The sequence below is a fragment of the Eptatretus burgeri genome, chromosome 18 (assembly GCF_056783735.1).
Source record: "Eptatretus burgeri isolate ZD-2024b chromosome 18, Ebu_testis_v1, whole genome shotgun sequence".
NCBI lineage: Eukaryota > Metazoa > Chordata > Myxini > Myxiniformes > Myxinidae > Eptatretus > Eptatretus burgeri.
Genome location: NC_140978.1, coordinates 22790501 through 22811456, shown reverse-complemented (window position 1 = coordinate 22811456; position 20956 = coordinate 22790501). Strand labels below are relative to the sequence as shown.

The 20956-nt window shown below is 34.5% G+C and overlaps 1 protein-coding gene across 7 annotated transcripts in view; it reads left to right on the top strand.

The window, feature by feature from the left end:
• Positions 1-20956, top strand: part of LOC147008728 (sodium- and chloride-dependent taurine transporter-like) — a 173642-nt gene that overhangs the window by 103358 nt on the left and 49328 nt on the right. For all 7 annotated transcript variants that reach the window (XR_015053321.1, XM_085864250.1, XM_085864247.1 and 4 more), the window contains exon 10: positions 18549-18651. Coding sequence is in view for 6 of the 7 variants with exons in the window: in XM_085864250.1 (XP_085720376.1) it covers positions 18549-18651 (103 nt within the window). In the remaining variant the exon portion in view is untranslated. The remainder of the gene's footprint in view (positions 1-18548; positions 18652-20956) is intronic.

Sequence of the window (20956 nt, the reverse complement as noted above, 5' to 3'; positions counted from 1 at the left end):
TTAAAATTACCTTTAATATAAAAAATGTTGTAGTTGAATCTGGTGATGAAAAAAAGTATATAGATATCGATGGTAATATTATTAAATGAGTCAATATGCAACTGAAAGTAGAGATGAATTTCAGTTTAAGTAACGTTTTACTTTATAAATATGCAAGACTTTCCTGATTCTCCATTGGACAAATTTGAGAATTGTCCTGCGTGTAAAAGACGGGGAATAAACACAGAGTCAAAAGCCTATAAACAATGTATATTCTGTGATTATCTTCTAATTAATGATAATAAAAATTTAAAAAGGAAAATAATTCTTTTAGATTTACACCAAAAATGAATTACTTTACAAGATTGATTAGAGAAATGAGGGTGATAACACACCTTTCCTTACATGGGAAGAAACTGAACATATTAGAGAAATGTTCAAAGGATTGTTGTTATATATATTATTCATGGATGTGATTTTCAGGGAAAAATCAACACAAGATGTTGCATAAATAAAATAATGGATTATCTTGAAATTAAACCTGAACTTAGGATAAAATATAGAGTTTCTAAAAAAGCCAATAATAAATTAAATAACCTGTTTTCCAAATATATAAATGAATGATTTTTTACCCATTTGGGAAAATAAGATAAAATTTAACAATCATAAAAATCTTCCAAATTCATTAAGATGTCTCATAGTTGGTTCAAGTGGATGTGGAAAAACCTGCTTACTTTTGAAGATGCTCCTCACTCCCAACTTTTTAGATTATGATAATTTAATAATTTTCACAAAGTCGAGTTTTCAACCAGAGTATCAACAACTCTCACAAGGTTTTAATGCTGGTCTTCAAAAAGAAGATATAATCGGTTTATTTAAACTTAAAAAAAAAACAAAATGATTATAACATTGAAGATATAATTCAACTATTTTGTGATACACCGAGATGTAAAAAGAAATCAAAACCGATAACTTGTATTCTTAGTGATAATACGGATGATATACCGTCTCCCCAAGATTTGGATAAATCAAAAAAGAACCTCGTTATCTTTGATGATTGTGTTAATGAGAGAAACCAAACGGTAATGGACAGCTACTACACAAAAGGGAGACATTATTCTTGTAATTGTATTTATCTTAGTCAATCATACTTTCAACTTCCTCGTCGTTCCATCAGAAACAATGCTAATACTTTTATTTTATTCAAGTTAAATTCAATCGATATAAATAATTTTTGGAGAGATAATTGTTCTACATTATGTAGTAAAAAGGAATTTGGGGATTACATGAAGCACACGACTGAAAAATATAAATATATTGTTGTGAAACAAGATGAGATATTAAGGGATATATTTTTTGTTTTATAAACAATTACATATATAAATGACAACTATTATTATAAATCTTGTGGGTAAATCTGCTTCAGGAAAAAACTTTCATAAATGAAGGTTCTTGTGTAGTACAAATGAGAATATTGTAAATTTACTTAAAAAAACATCCCGTGATACGCATTGTATCAATAACAACTAGAGCAATAAGACCTGGAGAAGTAAAAGGTGAAGATTATCACTATATTTCAGTGGAGGAACATATGCGATTGAGGAATGAAGGTCAAATATTTGAGGAGGTTTCTCTTGGTACAACAAAATATTCACATTGTAAGAGTGAGTTAAAGAAACTAAAATCTGGTGGTGTTGGGATATTAGAAACTAATCCAGAAGGAACGAGACAAATTATTAAACATCTGAGTGGAGTGAAGATTTTATCATTCGGTTTTGATGTTGATGAAGAAACTCAACGCAAATGTATGAAAAACAGAGATGCAAGTATTAGTGAAGAAGAAATTACAACTTGTATTAATGTTAATAAACAATTTGATGAAATATTTAAAGAAAAGGATTTATTTGAACACATCTACTTGGATGATGAAGAAAAGGAAAATTTCCCTGTTGATCTTTACAATTCATTAAATGATATTTTCCAATAAATAAATGGATGCGAAAGAAAGAGCAAGAAGATTTACGGAACATCAAAAGTTGGTTTCAAAAGTTGTAAAACAACAGGAAGACATAAAGAAGAAACGGAGACAAAAACTAACGGGTGAAGAAGCATTTGAAAGAAAACAAGATAAATTTTTTAAACCACTTTTAAAAACTTCCCAAGAAAAAATTATAGATGTTTCCACAGTTCCCACAATAAAATATACTCCTAGAAAGCTCCAAATGTTAAAAGATTTCAGTCAAATGACTGAGGAAGAATTCGAGCATATAGGAGAATTAGAATATCATGATGAAGGATTATTTCAACAACTGGAAGAGATGAATCGACCCCCTGATTATATTGTGAATGCTCCTCAAAACAATGAATATTCAGCGGATTCAAAAACCAAAGCAAGACTCATTCCAACAGAACAACCAGCAATATTTCATCTTGTTCAAGAAAAGGTATTGATATTTAATGATGAATTAAGGTTCTTGAGTTCTGCTCAACCTCCTGTCAAACTAACTCCGAGATTATTGTTTCTTCTCACTAAAGATGGAAGACAAGGTTCATCTGTGAGGGATGAATCAAAGTATATTGATGAACCATTGGATATGAAAAATAATGATGATAAATTATATATTGATCTGCTGAACTCTGTTGATTATAGGGTTATTCTTTCTGGTAAATGTAGGAAGAATGAGAAGGAGAAACACATTATTCAGGCTTTAAGTATCCTTGGTTCAGGTGTTAGTTTTCTTCCAAATGACCCATCACAATTAGTTAATAGACTGTTATTGTTGTTAGGCAGTAAGAAGGCTGGAAATAACAATTGTTTTAATGAAGCATCAGCCATTTTAGACCAGTTGATAAACATGAAAATAATTAATAAATATCAATATAAAGACATTTTATCTCGTATTAAATAAGATGAGAAGCACAATCCTTAGTTGCAATTTCACAACAAGCGACCACACATATTCATTCCCATACCCACTATAACTTGACACAACAAAAGAATATGAGGCATCTTTATTGTCCATGGAAACTTATAATACCTTATTTAATATAACCGAGAAAAATGACAAGTTTAGTTATAATCCGGGAAGTGAATACAAAACGATAACAGTCTCACTCGGAGCATATGAGATTTCTCAAATATCTTCCGAAATTGCTCATCTTATGAAAGAACAAGGTGATGAACCAAAAAATATTGTTATAGACATTCAAAAACATACTTCAAAATCAACGATTAAACTTAAAAATAACCACAAGGTTGATTTCACAATTGATAATTCATTTAGAGAGTTATTGGGTTTTTCCTCAAAAAAGATTGAAACTCATGGGACGTTTTACAGTTATAATGTCATTCAAATATCCTCAGGAATAAACTCGGTATTAATTCACTGTGATTTGATTGATGGTGCTTATAATTATGGAATAAAAACAAATACAATATTTTCATTCGGGGCATAATCAACCCCAATTGGTTATAAATTCAATATGGAACCCAAAAATTTGGTTTATCTCCCTGTGTCAGGAAAAACCATACACAGAGTAAATTTTAGGATAACCAACTCAGATAATCGTATGATTTCTTTTAATGGAGAAGTTATATCCATCAGAATTCACCGACGTGAAATTTTCCAATAAATAAATACGATGGTTATTGTGAGGAAACACGAGTTGGGAAAATATAAAATAATTACAGGGGATGGGATGTTCCTTTCCCCATACTACAAGGGCGAAGGTATGTATCTTGGTCGAGGATACTATAAACCGAAGAGACAAAGGGGTGTTGGACATCAATTTAGAGGAGATGGGATAATTGATACTCTTATGGGTATTGGTTCAACTATTCTTAAACATAAAGACCTAATTGGTTCAACTGCTTTTCGCTGTGGGAAATGTAACAGGTGCTGTAAAGAGCATAAAAGATGCCCAAAAGGAATCTCATAAATTACAAGCAATTAAAGAAATTAAGAAAGGCAAAACTCAGTTGTCCCCCCAAGAATGACAGAAAATAATTCAAATACTTGGGTCAGGGTTTCAAAAGTTTTAACATCTTTTTCCCTAAATAAATACAAGTATGGAAGCAATTGTATCTCTGATTTGGATGATACTATTGTCATCTCAAACTCCACTAAAAAAGAAGATTACTTCAAGGTAAATGCAATAACTGGAACAGACTGGAATGCAAATGGTACAAAACGTTTTGAAATAAATAATCAACAAACCAATTTGAATCTATGCGAAAATTTCTTGTTGTGTAAATTTAAATTCACTAAGGCTGGGAATAACACAAACGCTACACTCGTAAATGATTTCTTCTGGAAAATGTTTGATAGTGTTCGTTTGTACATTGGAACACAAGAAGTTGAAGTGGTTGATTATGTCTCTGCTGTATCTGAAATGATGAAATTTACACTCTATACATTCAGTGATAGAATGGGAAAGGGGTCTGTCGAAGGTTTTATTCCTGATATGTCAACGGGAACAACCACAGACCCTGGATATACTCAAAGGAAAGGAGCGTATAATGATGATACAAAAGCACTTAATAGTTTTACTGTGGCAGTTCCACTTAAAGGAATATTTTGATTTTGTGATCATGATAAAGTTCTGTATGGTCTTAAAATTAGATTTCAACTCCAAAGGAATGATAATGAAAATAGATTGCTTTTTGGTGTTGGTAGTGCTTTTGATGAAATGAGTTGGTATATTAGTGAATATACTCCTAATCTTAAAACAGAAGAAATGTTGAATAGAAGACTTAACTCAAAGAAACCACTCAGTGTATCATACCTCAAAAGAAGATGTCAACACGTTAAACTCAACCAAACCACTTACACGTGGAATTTGGGTGTTCTGGAAGGAAAGCCACGATATCTGTGGATCATTTTAAAAAAGCCAGATGGTGATACTGCGACTGATAAGAATAATGTGTTGAGTGATAATTCCAGGTGAAACAACTTCGCGTTTCTCGAGATGCAACATTTTATCCACGAGATAGATTGGAAATTAATTGGGAAAAAAAAGATTTTGCTGAAGCATACAAGTCTTACCAAAAGGTGTGTGAAAGTAATGGAAATAAAGAACCTATTTTGGATATGACAGCATTTAAAAGTTTCTATACAATCTATGCGTTTGACCTGAGCGCTCAAAAGGAAACTATAAAGTCTAATCAAGTGGATACTTCCCTATACATTGAAAGAGGAGAGAGTGAAGAAGTTGATACATATTGTTTGTTTTGGAAGAAACAGAATTGCAGATTAATACAGATAATGGTGTTATGATTAGTCTCACATAATTTTTTGTTAAATAAATGAGTGACAAAGTACCAACTGGGGTTTATGTTAATCAAATCAGTCTTCATAAACTATTATCTTGTGTTCAAAATCAAAAGCCTTGTACGATTAATGTTAATACAATTCAGAGAAAAGGAGCAGTAAGAATTGATGTTTTGCTCACAAGAGAACAGGTTAAAATCTTGAATGATACTGGCTCACTTAAAATTAAAATCACAAAACCAATGTTGAAAAAATATTCAATAAGAGAGACGAGTGGAGGATTTCGCCCATTTCTTATTCCTTTATTTGCTGGTTTAAGTGCGGTTGGAGCATTGACGGGTGGTATTTCAACAGCGGTGAAAACTGCCAACGAAAGGAAGGGCTCAAGTCCAGGCTCAAAAAGAATTGGAAAGACATAACAAAGAGTTGGAGAAACAAATTAGTGGAAGTGGTGTAATTGTAGATTTTGCTGAAAAACTTGAAGGTCTGCCTGATAAAGCGAGATTGTTAGTTGGAGATATGCTTTCCTCTATCGCACAAGCAGGTGTAAAATTAACTAAAAGAGGTAATGGATTATATCTTTCTAATAAATAAGTGAGCATTGATGAGTGGTTTAAAGAATTTGGAAAGAATACAACATCAAATTTACAACTTGTCAAATATTGTAAGAAATTAAAAATTCATAATGTGATTATTTGTATGAGAGATGAATTAACAAATGTGCCTAAACATACAAAGAATATTATTATGAACTTAGAAGATAATAATGGGAACGGTTCTCATTGGGTTTTAATTTTTATTAGTCAAGACAAATATTATTTTGATAGTTTTGGTCTTCCACCACCTGTTGAAATCATAAAATTCTTACAGAATGGTGTTTATCAAACATTTCAAGTCCAATAATTAAATTCCAAGTGTAGTGGTCAATTATGTCTATATGTGTTATTTCAACTCAACAAAAATAAAAAAATTTATGACATTATTTTTAATCTAATATAAATGACTTATGTTGGTAAAGATGATTCTATCTTTGGTGTATCCCAAGAACTGGATATTGATTTTTCAAATTATTACACAAAGGCCCAGGCTGAACGACATAAATATAATATAACCAAAATATTAATAGGAAAAATGCTTATAAATTAAAAAAATTATCCAAGCCTGACTGACGCGAATGACTTGGTGAGATTAAGCGGTTTATCACAATATATATCCTTAAATAAAATGGCCGTGTATTCCAAAGATACAGAAGTGTTGATTTTATCTCCAGGTCATACAGATTTCACAGTTCGAATTATAATAAATTTTTATAAAGAAGGGCGTATCATTTGTATGAGAATAGAACAATGGGGGTATGATATGAATGATTTTGTGTATAATTGGTCATTTAAAATTGACCTAGAAGACCTGGAACCTCGTGTGGAAGAATATTATCCACTTGGTATAGAGAATGAGTTTTGTGGAGCCACGATTAGTAAACAACAAATAAAATAATTTAATAAGGGTAAATATAATAATGGTTTTGCCCTAGTTTATATCATGAAAACAGAAAAAACAGGATTATATATAATAAGTAAGGAAATACAAAATGATTTGACTATGGGAAGATGGGGAGTTGTTTCATGCCATAATATTATTCTAACATATATTTCTAATACATAAATGACAGCAAGAAGGCTTCAAGAAAAGAATCATTTCTGTGTCCAAGCATACCTTCAAGAAAAGGGTATTCGGTATTTTAATAAATATGTTCTACAACATAAGAATGAGGTATTTTCAATAAAAGTTGGCATGATGCTGATGTTGATATACCGACAACTTTAGATTTAATTAGAATGTTAAATAATGAAAAAATTATAAAGTTAAGAAAAGGTAAGAAATAAACGTCATCTCTTTTAGAAATTCAAAATAAATTTTATTGGTTTCCTGTTGTAAAAAAAAAAAAAAATTTGGATACAGGAATAACAAGAAATCCTGATGAATATATGTATGATATTCTATGGGGTGTAAGCGATTCAAGGGTAGCAAGGGATGAGGAAGTTGAAGAGAGAGAAGAGGAGGAAAAGGAGAAGAGAGAGAAAGAGGAGAGGGAGAAGAAAGAGAAAGAGGAAAGGGAGAAGAAAGAGAGAGAAGGAGAGAGAGAAGAGAGAGAAGGAGAGAGAGAAGAGAGAGAGGGAGGAGAGGGAGGAAAGAGAGAGAGAGAATGAATAAATATCAAAATATGGAAACCAGTGAGATTAAAAAAAGATTGGTGGTATTACAGAAATTTACTCAACCCACCGAGGAGGAAAACAAAGAATTGACAAGTCTATTTGCAATATTTTCGACAAGACTATTGACATCGACAAGATATTCATTTTATTTCAAGTTTTTCATTTTTTTTCTTAAATAAATGGAGGAGAGAGAAGGCATTTCTAAGGATTCTTTATGTTTTAAAAATTAAGATTCAAATGTGCATGTTGGAAACTAAAAAGGTTTTGCACTCTGCAGGAATTTTTCTCATAAATAAATGAGTTATTGTCTCAAATGTAAAAAGAAAACTAATACTAAAAATATTTCATATATTAAAAGTAAAAATAACAGGGTTATACAAATAGGTATATGTTCGATGTGTGGTTCAAAAAAAAAAATCAATTTATCTCCAAACACAAACTCGGAGGAGATATACAAAAGTTTTTATCGGGAAGTAAATTTACAACAACTGGAATACCAGGGGAATTACATCTACCAGGGTATTCTTTCTGTGGTCCAGTCACAAACTTGGAGAAAAGATTAGATGAGACAGACAATCCTAAATCACGGAGTAAACCCATCAATAGAGTTGATGAAGTGTGCATGAGACACGATATTGATTATGGGAATACCACAACTTTGGAAGAAAAGCATGAAGCTGATAGAGAAATGTTGTATAATTTGTCTCTGATACAAAATCCAACCTTGAGAGAAAAAGTTGATCGGTTCATCGTGAAGAAGATGATCAATGCTAAATTGAAACTTGGACTTGGAAATTCAAAAAACTTATAGGCTCTAATGATGTCATTAAGACTGAAGAGCAATTAGCTGATTAATTACATCAACCAATATTCACAAAGTTTCATAGAAGGAAGGTTTATTCCAAGGAAGTTGATTATATCTGGTCCGCTGATTTGATTGAACTCAATGATAAGGGGTACAAGTATGCTTTAACTGTTATTGATTTGAGGAGGAGATACGCATGGGTTGTCCCTTTAAAAAACAAAACAGGTAATACTCTTATGTTAGCCTTTCAACAGATATTTAATAAAAGTAAGAGAAAACCTAAAAAATTGTGGACTGATGAGGGTAGAGAGTTTTATAACAAGACATTCATGAATTTTCTAAAAAATAACAGTATTACATTATACAGTACCTTTAATGAAGGGAAGGCCGTTGTTGTTGAACGTTTTAATCAGACCTTAAAAGAGAGACTATTTAAAAAATTCACAGAACTCGGTTCACAACAATTGTCATCTTTTATTCAGGATATTGTGGATAAGTATAATGACATGATTCACACGTCAATGAATATGAAACCATCAGAAACATTTACAAAATTAAAATATGAAAAAGAGATTAATATCAGAAAACCTAAGTTCAAAGTTGGTGATATCATAAGAATATATAGGTGGAAATCTCATTTTGAAAAAGGTTATATTAAACGATGGACGAACGAATTTTTAAAATTGTTTATGTAATAGATACGGTTCCTTGGACTTATAAGATATATGATTTAGAAGGGGAAGAGATTTTAGGTTCATTTTATTCACAGGAATTACAAAAGACAAAACTAAGCAGATAATACCCATGGGAGCAATGGGTTGGCACTTCACTCCCTCCGACTATACACCATTGTGGACACTCGAGGGCCAAGTCCGAGGTTTATAACAGTACATAATGTGTGTCAAGGGGGACGTTCTTAGATCTGTGAACCCCAAACACAGAATCCTCAACTGAATAGTCAAGGCTTAACTTTTGTTTGTTGATGTGTGTGTGTGCAATGGGAGCAATGGGTTGGCGCTTCACTCCCTCCTACTATACACCGTTGTGGACACTCGAGGGCCAAGTCCGAGGTGTATAACAGTATATAATGTGTGTCAAGGTGGACGTTCTTAGATCTGTGAACCCCAAACACAGAATCCTCAACTGAATAGTCAAGGCTTAACTTTTGTTTGTTGGTGTGTGTGTGTGTGTGTGTGTGTGTGTGTGTGTGTGTGTGTGTGTGTGTGTGTGTGTGTGTGTGTGTGTGTGTGTGTGTGTGTGTGTGTGTGTGTGTGTGTGTGTGTCCCAACCCTCACATTCAAAATCTTAACCCCAACCCTCACATTCAAAATCTCAACCCCAACCCCCCAACCCCCCAACCCTCGCCCAACACAATGTCTTTTTCAAAATTAGATTTCCACATATATATATATATATATTTTTTTTTTTTTTTCGTTTTTTTTTCTCTTCTTCCAATTCTGTCTTTTAAGGCTTTCAGGTTTGATGACGTAGAAAGGGGTCGTAAGCCTGCACTTTCTTCCCAGAACTAACAATATATATTTTTTATGTTTTTTTCTCTTCTTCCAATTCAGTCTTTTAAGGCTTTCAGGTTTGATGATGTAGAAAGGGGTAGTAAGCCTGCACTTTCTTCCCAGAACTAACAATATATATATATATATATATATATATATATATATATATATATATATATATATATATATATATATATATATATATATATATATATATATATATATATTTTTTTTAATGTTTTTTTCTCTTCTTCCAATTCTGTCTTTTAAGGCTTTCAGGTTTGAGGATGTAGAAAGGGGGAGTAAGAACTTTCTTGATAGGTTTAGATCCCAAAGAGTGGTAGCATTTCAAATATCCAAAATAAACCCAACTTTCTAAGTCTCCAAGGTATAACCACATTCCTGTTGAGTTTCCAAGATACGTATCACATTGTGAGTTATCAAGCCAGAACCCACATTTCAAGTCTCCAAAAATATAACCATCTATCCAAGACTCCAAGGTAGAATCACAATTTCCAGTAATATTGTGGGTTTCGGTGATAGATCTCACATAGTATAACTGTGGATCTTCAAGGAAATCTCCATTTTTCCAATTTTGATGGGTTTCAGTGATAGATCTCACATAGTATAACTGTGGATCATCAAGGAAATCTCCATTTTTCCAATTGTTATGGGTTTCAGTGATAGATCTCACATAGTATAACTGTGGATCATCAAGGAAATCTCCATTTTTTCCAATTTATATGGGTTTCAGTGATAGATCTCACATAGTATAACTGTGGATCATCAAGGAAAACTCCATTTTTCAAAATGACTGAAATTTGGGAGTCTCCAAGGTAAAACTTGTATTCTGGCTCATCAAGGTATAACTTGTTCAGGGGGTATTGTCTTGATAACTCACAATGAGTACTGTTGTTGCAAAACTCTTTTTCAGGACTTTGCTGGTCTCCAAGGTATAACTCTTTGGTTTGGACATCAAGGACGAACTCGTTCTGTGGGTCTTGGTCGCTCATAAGGTCTTCAACCAAGCCAACAATTTCGCACCAAGTTGTAGCAAAAGCAGTATTTTCATTTCGTATTTCAGATTCAATTTCCTGTGAGAGAAAATAATAATGTATTAATCAAGCGATTTAATTATTAAATGAGTATGCTTCAATCAAACTTTGAAAATAGGAAAATAAAATCTTACCTCAACAGATAAGAGGTTTGAATCCAGTTCATAAACTTGAAGGTTTAGTTCCATACAAGTAGTCGATCTCCAAGGAACCCCAAAGTCATCCCACTCAAGGCCTAGCTCGTTCTGTGGGTCTTGGTCGCTCACAAGGTCTTCAACCAAGCCAACAATTTCGCCCAAAGTTGTGGCAAAATCGGTATTTTCAGATACAATTTCCTGTGAGAGAAAATAATAATGTATTAATTAAGTTATTTAATTATTAAATGAGTCGATGCTTAAATCAAACTGAAAATAGGGAAATAAAATCTTACCTCAATGGATAAGAGGTTTGAATCCAGTTCATCAACTTGAAGGTTTAGTTCCATACAAGTAGTAGAGTTCCAGGCAAGCACACAGCACACCATTGCCAGCATAAAAAAATGTTTAAAATGGAGCCTGGCTTGAGGCTTTTATAGGGAAAGACTGGTGGGTGTGGTTTCCTTTGGAAATTCCCTGGACAAGCCCAGGCAAGCCTTCGATGGGAAATTTTTCAAAACCATAACATTCCAGAATTTTCTGGTGATTTCTTTGCGAGTCAGAGATGAACTGGAAATGATGTAAGAGTAGGCGGGGCTTAGCAAAAGTGGGCGGGACTTAGGAAAGTGGGCGGGGCTCATAAAAATGTCATGGAAGGTGGGCGGGGCTTATGAAAAGTGGGCGTGGCTTAACAAAAAATAACCTGTGGCTCAGGAGGTGGTCAAACAAGAACATTAAGAGAAGTTTATTATTTTGTAATGGCACAAAAGGGGTGTCTTGAAAAATATAAAGATTCAAATGTTTTGTTTTTAAATATTTTAGATGGGGATTATTGTGCAAAGAAAATTAATCTATTGAAGGAATTTGAGAATGAACAAATCTTTATAGGTTCAATGAGTGAGCTAAACAATATGCATTGGTTATTTGAAAAGAGTGTCCCAAGGCTTACATGTTTCAGATATTTCTTTAGAATCACCTTCAACAAATCACATTACTACTTTACTGCTTGAACAAATCTTTATCTTATTGCATTGGTTATTTGAAAAAAAGTGTCCCGAGGTTAAAAGGGGAGACAAATAAATATACCTTGGGATAAAAAGGGGGTTTACTTTTTAGGGGGAAAAAAATGAATCGCTGAAATTCCCCCATTCATTTACATGGAGAAAAGTGAGCCAGAATCAGTATATTCACCCTACTCTCCGGGTCATACAGAATTCACAGTTCCAATTGAAATTGAATTTTATAAAGGACATGTAATTTCTATGAGGTAGAACCTTGGGGGTATGATATGAATCATTTGGCGTATAATTGGTCATTTAAAATAAACCCACAAGACTTGAAAGAATTTAATCAGTGTCGAAAGGAGGAATATTATCCACTTGGTGGAGATAATGAGATGTGTGGAAGCACGATTTGCAAACAACCAATATAGGAATTTAATAAGGCTAAAATCAATAACAGTTTCACAATAGTTTATGGAATGAAAACACAAAGAACAGGAATTCACATAATAAGTAAGGGAATACAAATTGATTTCACAATAGGAATATGGGGAGGTATTACCTGTCATAATATTAATCTCTTGTACACTCTACCAGTCAAAAGTTTTCTGGAACACCCCCATTTTTCAGTTTTTACTGAAATTTAAGCAGTTGAAGTCCAGTGAATAACCTGAAATGGTACAAAGCTAAGTGATAAACTGCCAGAGGTTAAAAAAAAGTTTAGCCGACCAAAAACTGAAAAATAATGTAAATTTCAGAGTTGTTAAAAAAGGCCCTTTTCAGGGAACAAGTAAGGGTTAGCAACTGCAGCTGTTCTGCAACAATGGAAGTAAATGAAGTCTTGAAAGTTGATGCAAACAATTCCTATCGGTTATTCCAACTTTTGTTGATTAGTTATAAACCCTCTGTTTGTATAAAAGTATTGTTGGAACAGACTGTGTTGCTACACCCTCTGAAGCATTATTTGGACAATATTGCACTGCAGGAAGTAGTATATTGCGATCATAATGGCAAGAAAAAGACAATTAACAAAGGAAGACAGACAGACCATTATAACCCTGAAAAGTGTCGGTCTTTCCTTTCGAGAAATTGCAATACAAGCCAAGGTGTCAGTGAGTACAGTTTCTTACACCATCAAAAGGCACTTGGAAACTGGAGGAAACTCCGACAGGAAGAGGTCTGGCAGACCCAAAGCCACAACATAATCAGAAGACAAGTTTCTGAGAGTCTACAGCTTGCGTGATAGGTGGCTCACAGAACAGCAGCTTCAAGCACAGCTTAACACTGGTAGAAGTAAGGAAGTGTCAGTTTCAACTGTGAAGAGAAGACTTCAAGCTGCAGGTTTGACTGGTCGAGTGGCAGTAAGAAAGCCATTGCTAAGTTGGCAAAATAAGAAAAAGAGGCTTGCCTGCGTCATGAAGCACTGCCAGTGGAGTATGGAAAACTGGAATAAGGTCTTATGGACCGATGAATCAAAATTTGAAATCTTCGGTTCATCACGCAGGGTTTTTGTACGCCGTCGAGTAGGCAAAAGGATGGTTCCTCAGTGTGTGACACCAACTGTCAAACATGGAGGAGGAAGTGTGATGATCTGGGGCTCTTTTGCTGGATCCAGAGTCGGCGACTTGCACTGAGTGAAAGGAACCTGAACCAAAAGCGCTACCACAGCATTTTGCAGTGCCATGCAAAATACCCTCTGGTCTTCACCTAGTTGGTCAGGGGTTCATCCTACAGCAAGATAACGACCCAAAACATACCCCCAGGCTGTCACAACTACCTTAGAAGAAAAGAACAATATGGTAGGCTTCAAGTCATGGAATGGCCAACACAGTTTCCAGACTTAAACCCCATCGAGCTGGTTTGGGATGAACTGGACAGAAAGGTGAAAGCAAAGCAACCTACACATGCAACACATTTGTGGGAACTTCTGCAACAGTGTTGGGAAGAACTTTCTGAACAATATTTGATTTCCATTGTGGAAAGACTGCCACGAGTATGTTCGACTGTTATCTCTGCAAAAGGTGGCTACTTTGATGAGTCAAAAATTTAGATTAAATTTTGTTCAACAAAAGATTCCATGATTTCTTTTTTCATCTGCAATTGTTTATTTATTCCATGTTTTAATTCCAGAGTACATTGAAACATTTAACTGCTTAAATTTCATTAAAAACTGGAAAATGGGGCGGTTCTGAAACTTTTGACTGGAAGAGTATTCCTGAAACAATTTTTTTTCTGAAACATAAAAGTATTTTAATAAATATGTTCTACAAAATAAGAATGGGGGTTCCTCAATAAAAGATTGGTTTTATACTGATGTTGATAAACCAACAAGTTTGGATTTAACTAAATGTTAAATAATGAGAAGGCACTAAAGTTGATGAAATATATCTCTTTTAGAATTTCAGAACCAATATTATTGGTTTCCTGTTATTAAAAAAAAAAATTTGGAGACAGCAATATCTATAAATCCAGATGAATATATATTTGATATTCTATGGGGAGATGGTTCAAGGATTGTGAGAGAAACTGGGGAAGTAAAAGAGGCAGATATGGAAGAAGAAGAGACTAAGGAGAGGGAGAAAAAAAAAGGATATATATATATATATATATATATATATATATATATATATATATATATATATATATATATATATATATATATATATATGTAGAGGGAGAAATAAGGATATATTTGTGGGGAGGGAGGAAAATATGGTCTTCAAGAGTTAAATGAGATTATGAGATTGGGGATGAAAGGTTTTCTGCCTTATAAATGATTCTGTCGAACAAGTTGAGATGCTTACTCTTAAAAGTAAAGGAGTGTTTTGGTAATGTCATAAATCATATATTATTATTCTTCCAAACTCTTCGTAGGAGAATTGCAGGTGAATCTTATCGAGATGGATAGAGAGACGGATATCGACATTGATATGAAAAAGGATACGAAAGAGGTTATATACTGTATGTGGCGACTGGTAATTAGGTAGGAATTGGTGTAATCATTTTTTACGTTATAATTGCATAAAGCATTGAATGAAGAAGAAATCAAAGAGATGTTAGAGAAAATTGATGAGGTGTTTGTAAAGAAAGACATGATTATTAAAATGAGTGATTTTGACATGAAATAAAAAAAAACCTTCCAATAAGAAAAATTAAATAAATATTGTGAAAAGGTTGTTGCTGCAACAAAAGGAATTGAAGTTGATGAAATATTTTCTGCCTAATAAATGGATGATAGATTGAGGAGTTTTTTTTTAAGAATGCTTTATGTTTTACAAAATATAATTCAAATATATATGTTGAAAGCCAAAATGGCTTTCTCACTCTGTAGGAAAATGAATCAATAAAGTTTAACTTTTATAATAAACTAATGCAATGGTTTATTGTCTTAAATGTAAAAATAAAACTGATAATAAAAAATATCTCGTACATTAAAAGTAAAAACAATAGATTTATACGAAGGGGGATATGTTCAGTGTGTGGAAACAAAAAGTGTGAATTTGTCAAAAAGAGTAAATCTAAACGTGATAACCATGAAACTGGTGGAGATTTACAAAAGCTTTTATCGGGGAGTAAATTTACAATAACTGGGATACCAGGGGAATTGCATCTCCCAGGATATTCTTTCTGTGGTCCAGGAACAAACTTGGACAAGAGATTAGATGAAGGTGACAATCCAAAGCCGCAGAGTAAACCTAAAAGCGGGGTTGATGAAGTTTGTTTGAAACACGATATTGATTATGGAAATAGCATGACATTGGAAGAAAAACATGAAGCTGACAAAAGAATGTTGAATATTTTCTCTTTGATATAAAATCTAATGTTAAGAGAAAAAATGGATAGGTTCATAGTGAGGCAGTTGATCGGTCCTAAATTAAAAATGGGGCTTGGCAATGCAAAAAAATATTAAGCTCTGATGATGTCATCAAGACTGAGTAGCAAGCTTACAAACCTTCAGATGAGAAGGTTTTAGCTTATGAATTACATAAACGAATCATCACAAAGTTTAAAAGGCAAAAGGTCCATTCCAAAGCAGTTGATTACATATGGTCTGCCGATTTAATTGAAGTGAAAAAACTACAGGGGAGGTATGCATCAACCATTATTGATTTAAGGTCAAGATATGCATGGGTAGTTCCTTTGAAAAATAAAAGAGGTAGCACTCTTGTGATAGCATTCCAACAAATATTTAATAAAAGCAAACGAAAGCTAAAAAAATTAAGGACTGATGCGGGGACAGAGTTTGATAACAGAACATTCAGAATTTCCTTAAAGATAACGATATCACATTGTATTGCACCTTTAATGAAGGAAAAGCTGTCATCATTGAGCACTTTAATTGCAATTTGTAAGAGAGATTGTACAAAAAATTAGTGGTCAGTTCTCAACAATGAGTATCTTTAATTTAGAACATTGTAGATAATTACAATTATACAGCTCATTCTTCAACAAAAGAAAAACCAACAGAAACATTTACAAAATGAATGGGATATTAATCAGAGAAAACCAAAGTTTAAAGTTGGTGATATTGTAAGAATATATCAGTGGAAATTACACTTTGAGAAAGGTTATACAAAGAGGTGGACTTCTGAACTTATAAAAATAATTGATGTTTGCAACACAGTTCCTTGGACATATAAATTGTTTCACTTACAGGGAGAGGAAATCTTGGGATCATTTTACTCACAGGAATAACAAAAGACAAAGATGATAAATAAGAAAATAATTGAAGAAAAAAATATTAATAATGATTGAAAAAAAAAACAATTGCAAATATTATATGATTGAAGAAAAAAAACAACTAAATAAATAAAATTCACTCTATCCCTTTGTCTCCACCCACACTCCACACCAACATGCCACATTCACACACACACACCACACCCCATTTATTCCCCCACCCCTCTAGTATGCCCCCACCCTCATACCACCCACTCTCCTCCACCACACCGCACCTCCCCCATCCCCCACGCACACGGGGAGGGGTAAGATGAGGGTGGGGTGCACTTTTCCCCAATTTTATTTATTTATTTTATATGATTTTATATTTATATATACATATTTATGAGGATATTATATTTTAAAATGAGGATATGCATTGCTTCATTTTCATACAACAGAGTTGTTTGTACAGCATTACATTTAAAAATAAATGAAACGTTACCTCAAGATGATCGATGGCTGAATTCACTCAATTCAGTTTGAAATTAGTTGAAAGAACATCATGTTTTGAGTCAAAGCCATAATCGTCCCACAAAAGTGAGTCATCCATGATAGAGGTTGAGTTTTCAATTACACTGTGATGAAAAAGGAAAATAATTAATATGTGAAATAATTAATTAAAGTGCGACATAGCTTTGAGTATAACCAAGTAATTCCAGCAGTGTTTACACATCGGATACTGTGGAATGTTGTTTGGTTGCCAACATTGGTGGGAGGGAGATTCTGGCCGCAGGCCAAAGTTGAGCCTGTTGGCTGTTGGATGGTAGTTCTTCCAGTGGGACCGAAGCAAGCAGGTTTTATCCAGCTTCACCAGCATTAGGGTCATTCAAAATGTCCTCAAGCAAATCTATGAACTTACTCCGAGTTTCACGAAGAATATCATTTTCGTTTATGAAATTCTTCAAGGTTTTGCTGTGAGAATAAGGATATACATTACTTAATCTTCATACAACAGAGCTGTTTGTATAGCATTATATTTCAAAATAAATGAAACTTACCTCATGTTGTGATTCAAAGCCATCATCGTCCTAGGAAAGCGAGTCACCTCAATCGAAACCTCGTCAAAAACGTCATTGGAGAGACTGGAATCTTATTTCTCCGAGTCAATAATAGGGAAAAATAATAGTTTCATATCGGAGGGAAAAATAAGAATCAATTTGAGATGTCAGGATTTATCATGCATTCTCTTTGTCCACCTTGTTCACCCCATGAATGCATGTTTTACATCCTGTTCTTGTCTGTTACATCCTGATCCTTACAGTATACTCGCTCTTCCATGAGCTTCGATGATGTATACAAAAAAACAAGGAAAAAACTGTCATCCATTTGAAGGGGCTGACATCGAATAGTTCTTAAGTCAAGCACTGCTAACCCTCATTTGTTTACCCATTCATTCTCTCTCTATATCTCTATCTCTATCTCTATCTCTATCTCTATCTCTATCTCTATCTCTATCTCTATCTCTATCTCTATCTCTATCTCTATCTCTATCTCTATCTCTATCTCTATCTCTATCTCTATCTCTATCTCTATCTCTATCTCTATCTCTATCTCTATCTCTCTCTCTCTCTCTCTCTCTCTCTCTCTCTCTCTCTCTCTCTCTCGGTGTCTCGTTGTGTGTGTGTGTGTGTGTGTGTGTGTGTGTGTGTGTGTGTGTGTGTGTGTGTGTGTGTGTGTGTTCGACTTCTTGTTTTAAGATTTATTATGCAAGTACTTATGAATATTTGTATGTGTCCAAGTCTGGTACAAGTTGAAGGAAATCTTCAAATCTCTCCCTATCCTTGTCCCACACCCTCCTTTGCCTCTAACTCTCAGATGACGAAACATATTGTGATTAATCTTTGTCTTTTCATTGCAGGGGGGCATGTACGTGTTTCAGCTGTTTGACTATTATGCAGTCAGTGGCGTCTGCTTATTGTGGCTTGCGTTCTTTGAAAGTATTACTGTAGGCTGGCTGTATGGTGAGTCCAAAGTGTCAATCTCTAATAATGATTGTAATAAAATGCCTGGGGGGTGGGGGTAGTTATGTGAGTTCACCATATTTATGAGAGTTAAGATGAACAAGTCGTGCACTCAACTCCATTAACTATGGACTGACATGCACATGGTGACTGAAATAATAATAAAAAAGCACAAGTCTGAAGACGACGATGGTTCACGAGCGGTATTTGACGATGGAGATTGTTTCAGAAGTCAAGGATGAGACAATGTGATAATGTTTGACCAAGTTATAAAAATGATCAACATGATGTGGTACGAGTGACAGGTTATTAGCTGCAAAATGTCGAAAACCCTGTTTCGTTCAACAACTTTAAAAATTTGACCTTTGCATAACCTTCAAAGGTCACAAAAAATGTTGTGGACATTAAAATAAGGAAACAGGATACGTGCTATAGCTTAATGGAGTTAGTTCGTCGAAGAAGGTCGAAAACCCGGTTCCATTCCCACAACTTTGAAAATTTGACCTTTGTGAACTTTAAAGGTCAAAGGTCAAGGATTATGACCTTTGGTGCAAAACTTCCTCTGGAACATTTCAGGAACAATATAACGTCATATAGGCTATATGGCATTTCGCACTCCTCGGATTATCCATACTTTGATGAAATCAGCGTAAAAACAAACTTGAAGGGGGCGCCACGGGCAAGGTGTTCGAGATAGAGCAAAATGGTTTTAAGACTTTAGGTGGGGAATGACCTCGATTATGCATGAAAAATATTGTCATCCTCGCTCTCAAGGTTTGAGCGGTCGTATGATTTTTATGTCAAAATTCGAAATTTTCGAAGTTCGTGAACTTGTGACCTTGACCTTGGGACGAAAATGAAAAATCGAGCTCCATGGGGCTATGCAGGTGCCTTTGGGCTAACCAAATACCCGAAACCCCTGCCAGATTCGACAAACCCCTCGGAGAAGATGGATTTTTATGTGAAAATCGCAATTTTCTAAGTTTGTGACCTTGTGACCTTGACCTTGGGACAAAAATGAAAAATCAAGCTCCGTGGGGCTATGCAGGTGCCATTGGGCTAACCAAATACCGAAACCCCTGTCAGCTTCGACAATCCCCTCGGAGAAGATGGATTTTTATGTCAAAATTCGCAATTTTCTAAGTTTGTGACCTTGTGACCTTGACCTTGGGATGAAAATGAAAAATCGAGCTCCGTGGGGCTATGCAGGTGCCATTGTGATAACAAAATACCGAAACACCTGCAAGATTCGACAAACCCCATTAGGAGAAGATGCAAATTGAAATCGGCTATCCCCTAAAAACACAATTCGCAATTTTCTAAGTTTGTGACTTTGTGGCCTTGACCTTGGGACGAAAATGAAAAATCGAGCTCTGTGGGGCTATGCAGGTGCCATTGTGCTAACCAAATTCCGAAACCCCTGCTAGATTCGACAAACCCCTCAGAAAAGAAAACTTTTTATGTCAAAATTCGCAATTTTATAAGTTGGTGACCTTGTCACCTTGACCTTGGGACAAAAATGAAAAATCGAGCTCCGTGGGGCTATGCAGGTGCCATTGGGCTAAACAAATACTGAAACCCCTGTCAGATTCGACAAACCCCCTAGGAGAAGATGCTAATTGAAATCGGCTACTCCCTAAAAACACGTCTTTTTGGGCGCGGCTCCGCCCATAATGGGCGCACCACGCCAATTTTCAGGAAAACACAACTATATCATGATATAAACCTCCCACCAAAATTTTATCAGGATCGGATCAAAACCCACAGAGCTATGCTCGGGACAGACAGACAGACAGACAGACACACAACAATAACGAATATAGTGGTCACTTATTTTTTTTGTGAAAATATTTTTTCGTGACCCAATAGCAGTGTTATCTCTACATGGAACAGAAAGTATTCTGAAAGACCATCTTAAACAAAAATATGGCACAACGCAATCAGATCTCATTAGCTGGTTTGGCTAACCTGGTCTTCAAGTGATTTAATAATTAGAGTTTTTTTTCTTCCAAAGAACATGAAACTGATGAAGTGTTATCTAGTTGACCTTGCAAAATTTTAACATCTAAAAACGTTTCTGATGCTTTTACTAAGTGTCTTAAGGTAATCAAAAAGGGTCTAAAGGGTGTAAAGGTCTCACGGGTCAAAAGTGTCCTCAGGGTCTTTTGGGTTTTACCTTGAAGGGGTCTAAGGGCGAAAGAGCAAATGGGGTCTTAAAGTGCCTTAAGGGTATTAAAGTGCCCAAAGGGTCCTTAATTGTCTTAAAAGCTGTATAGGCCTGAAAAGCGTCCAAAGGGTCGAAGAA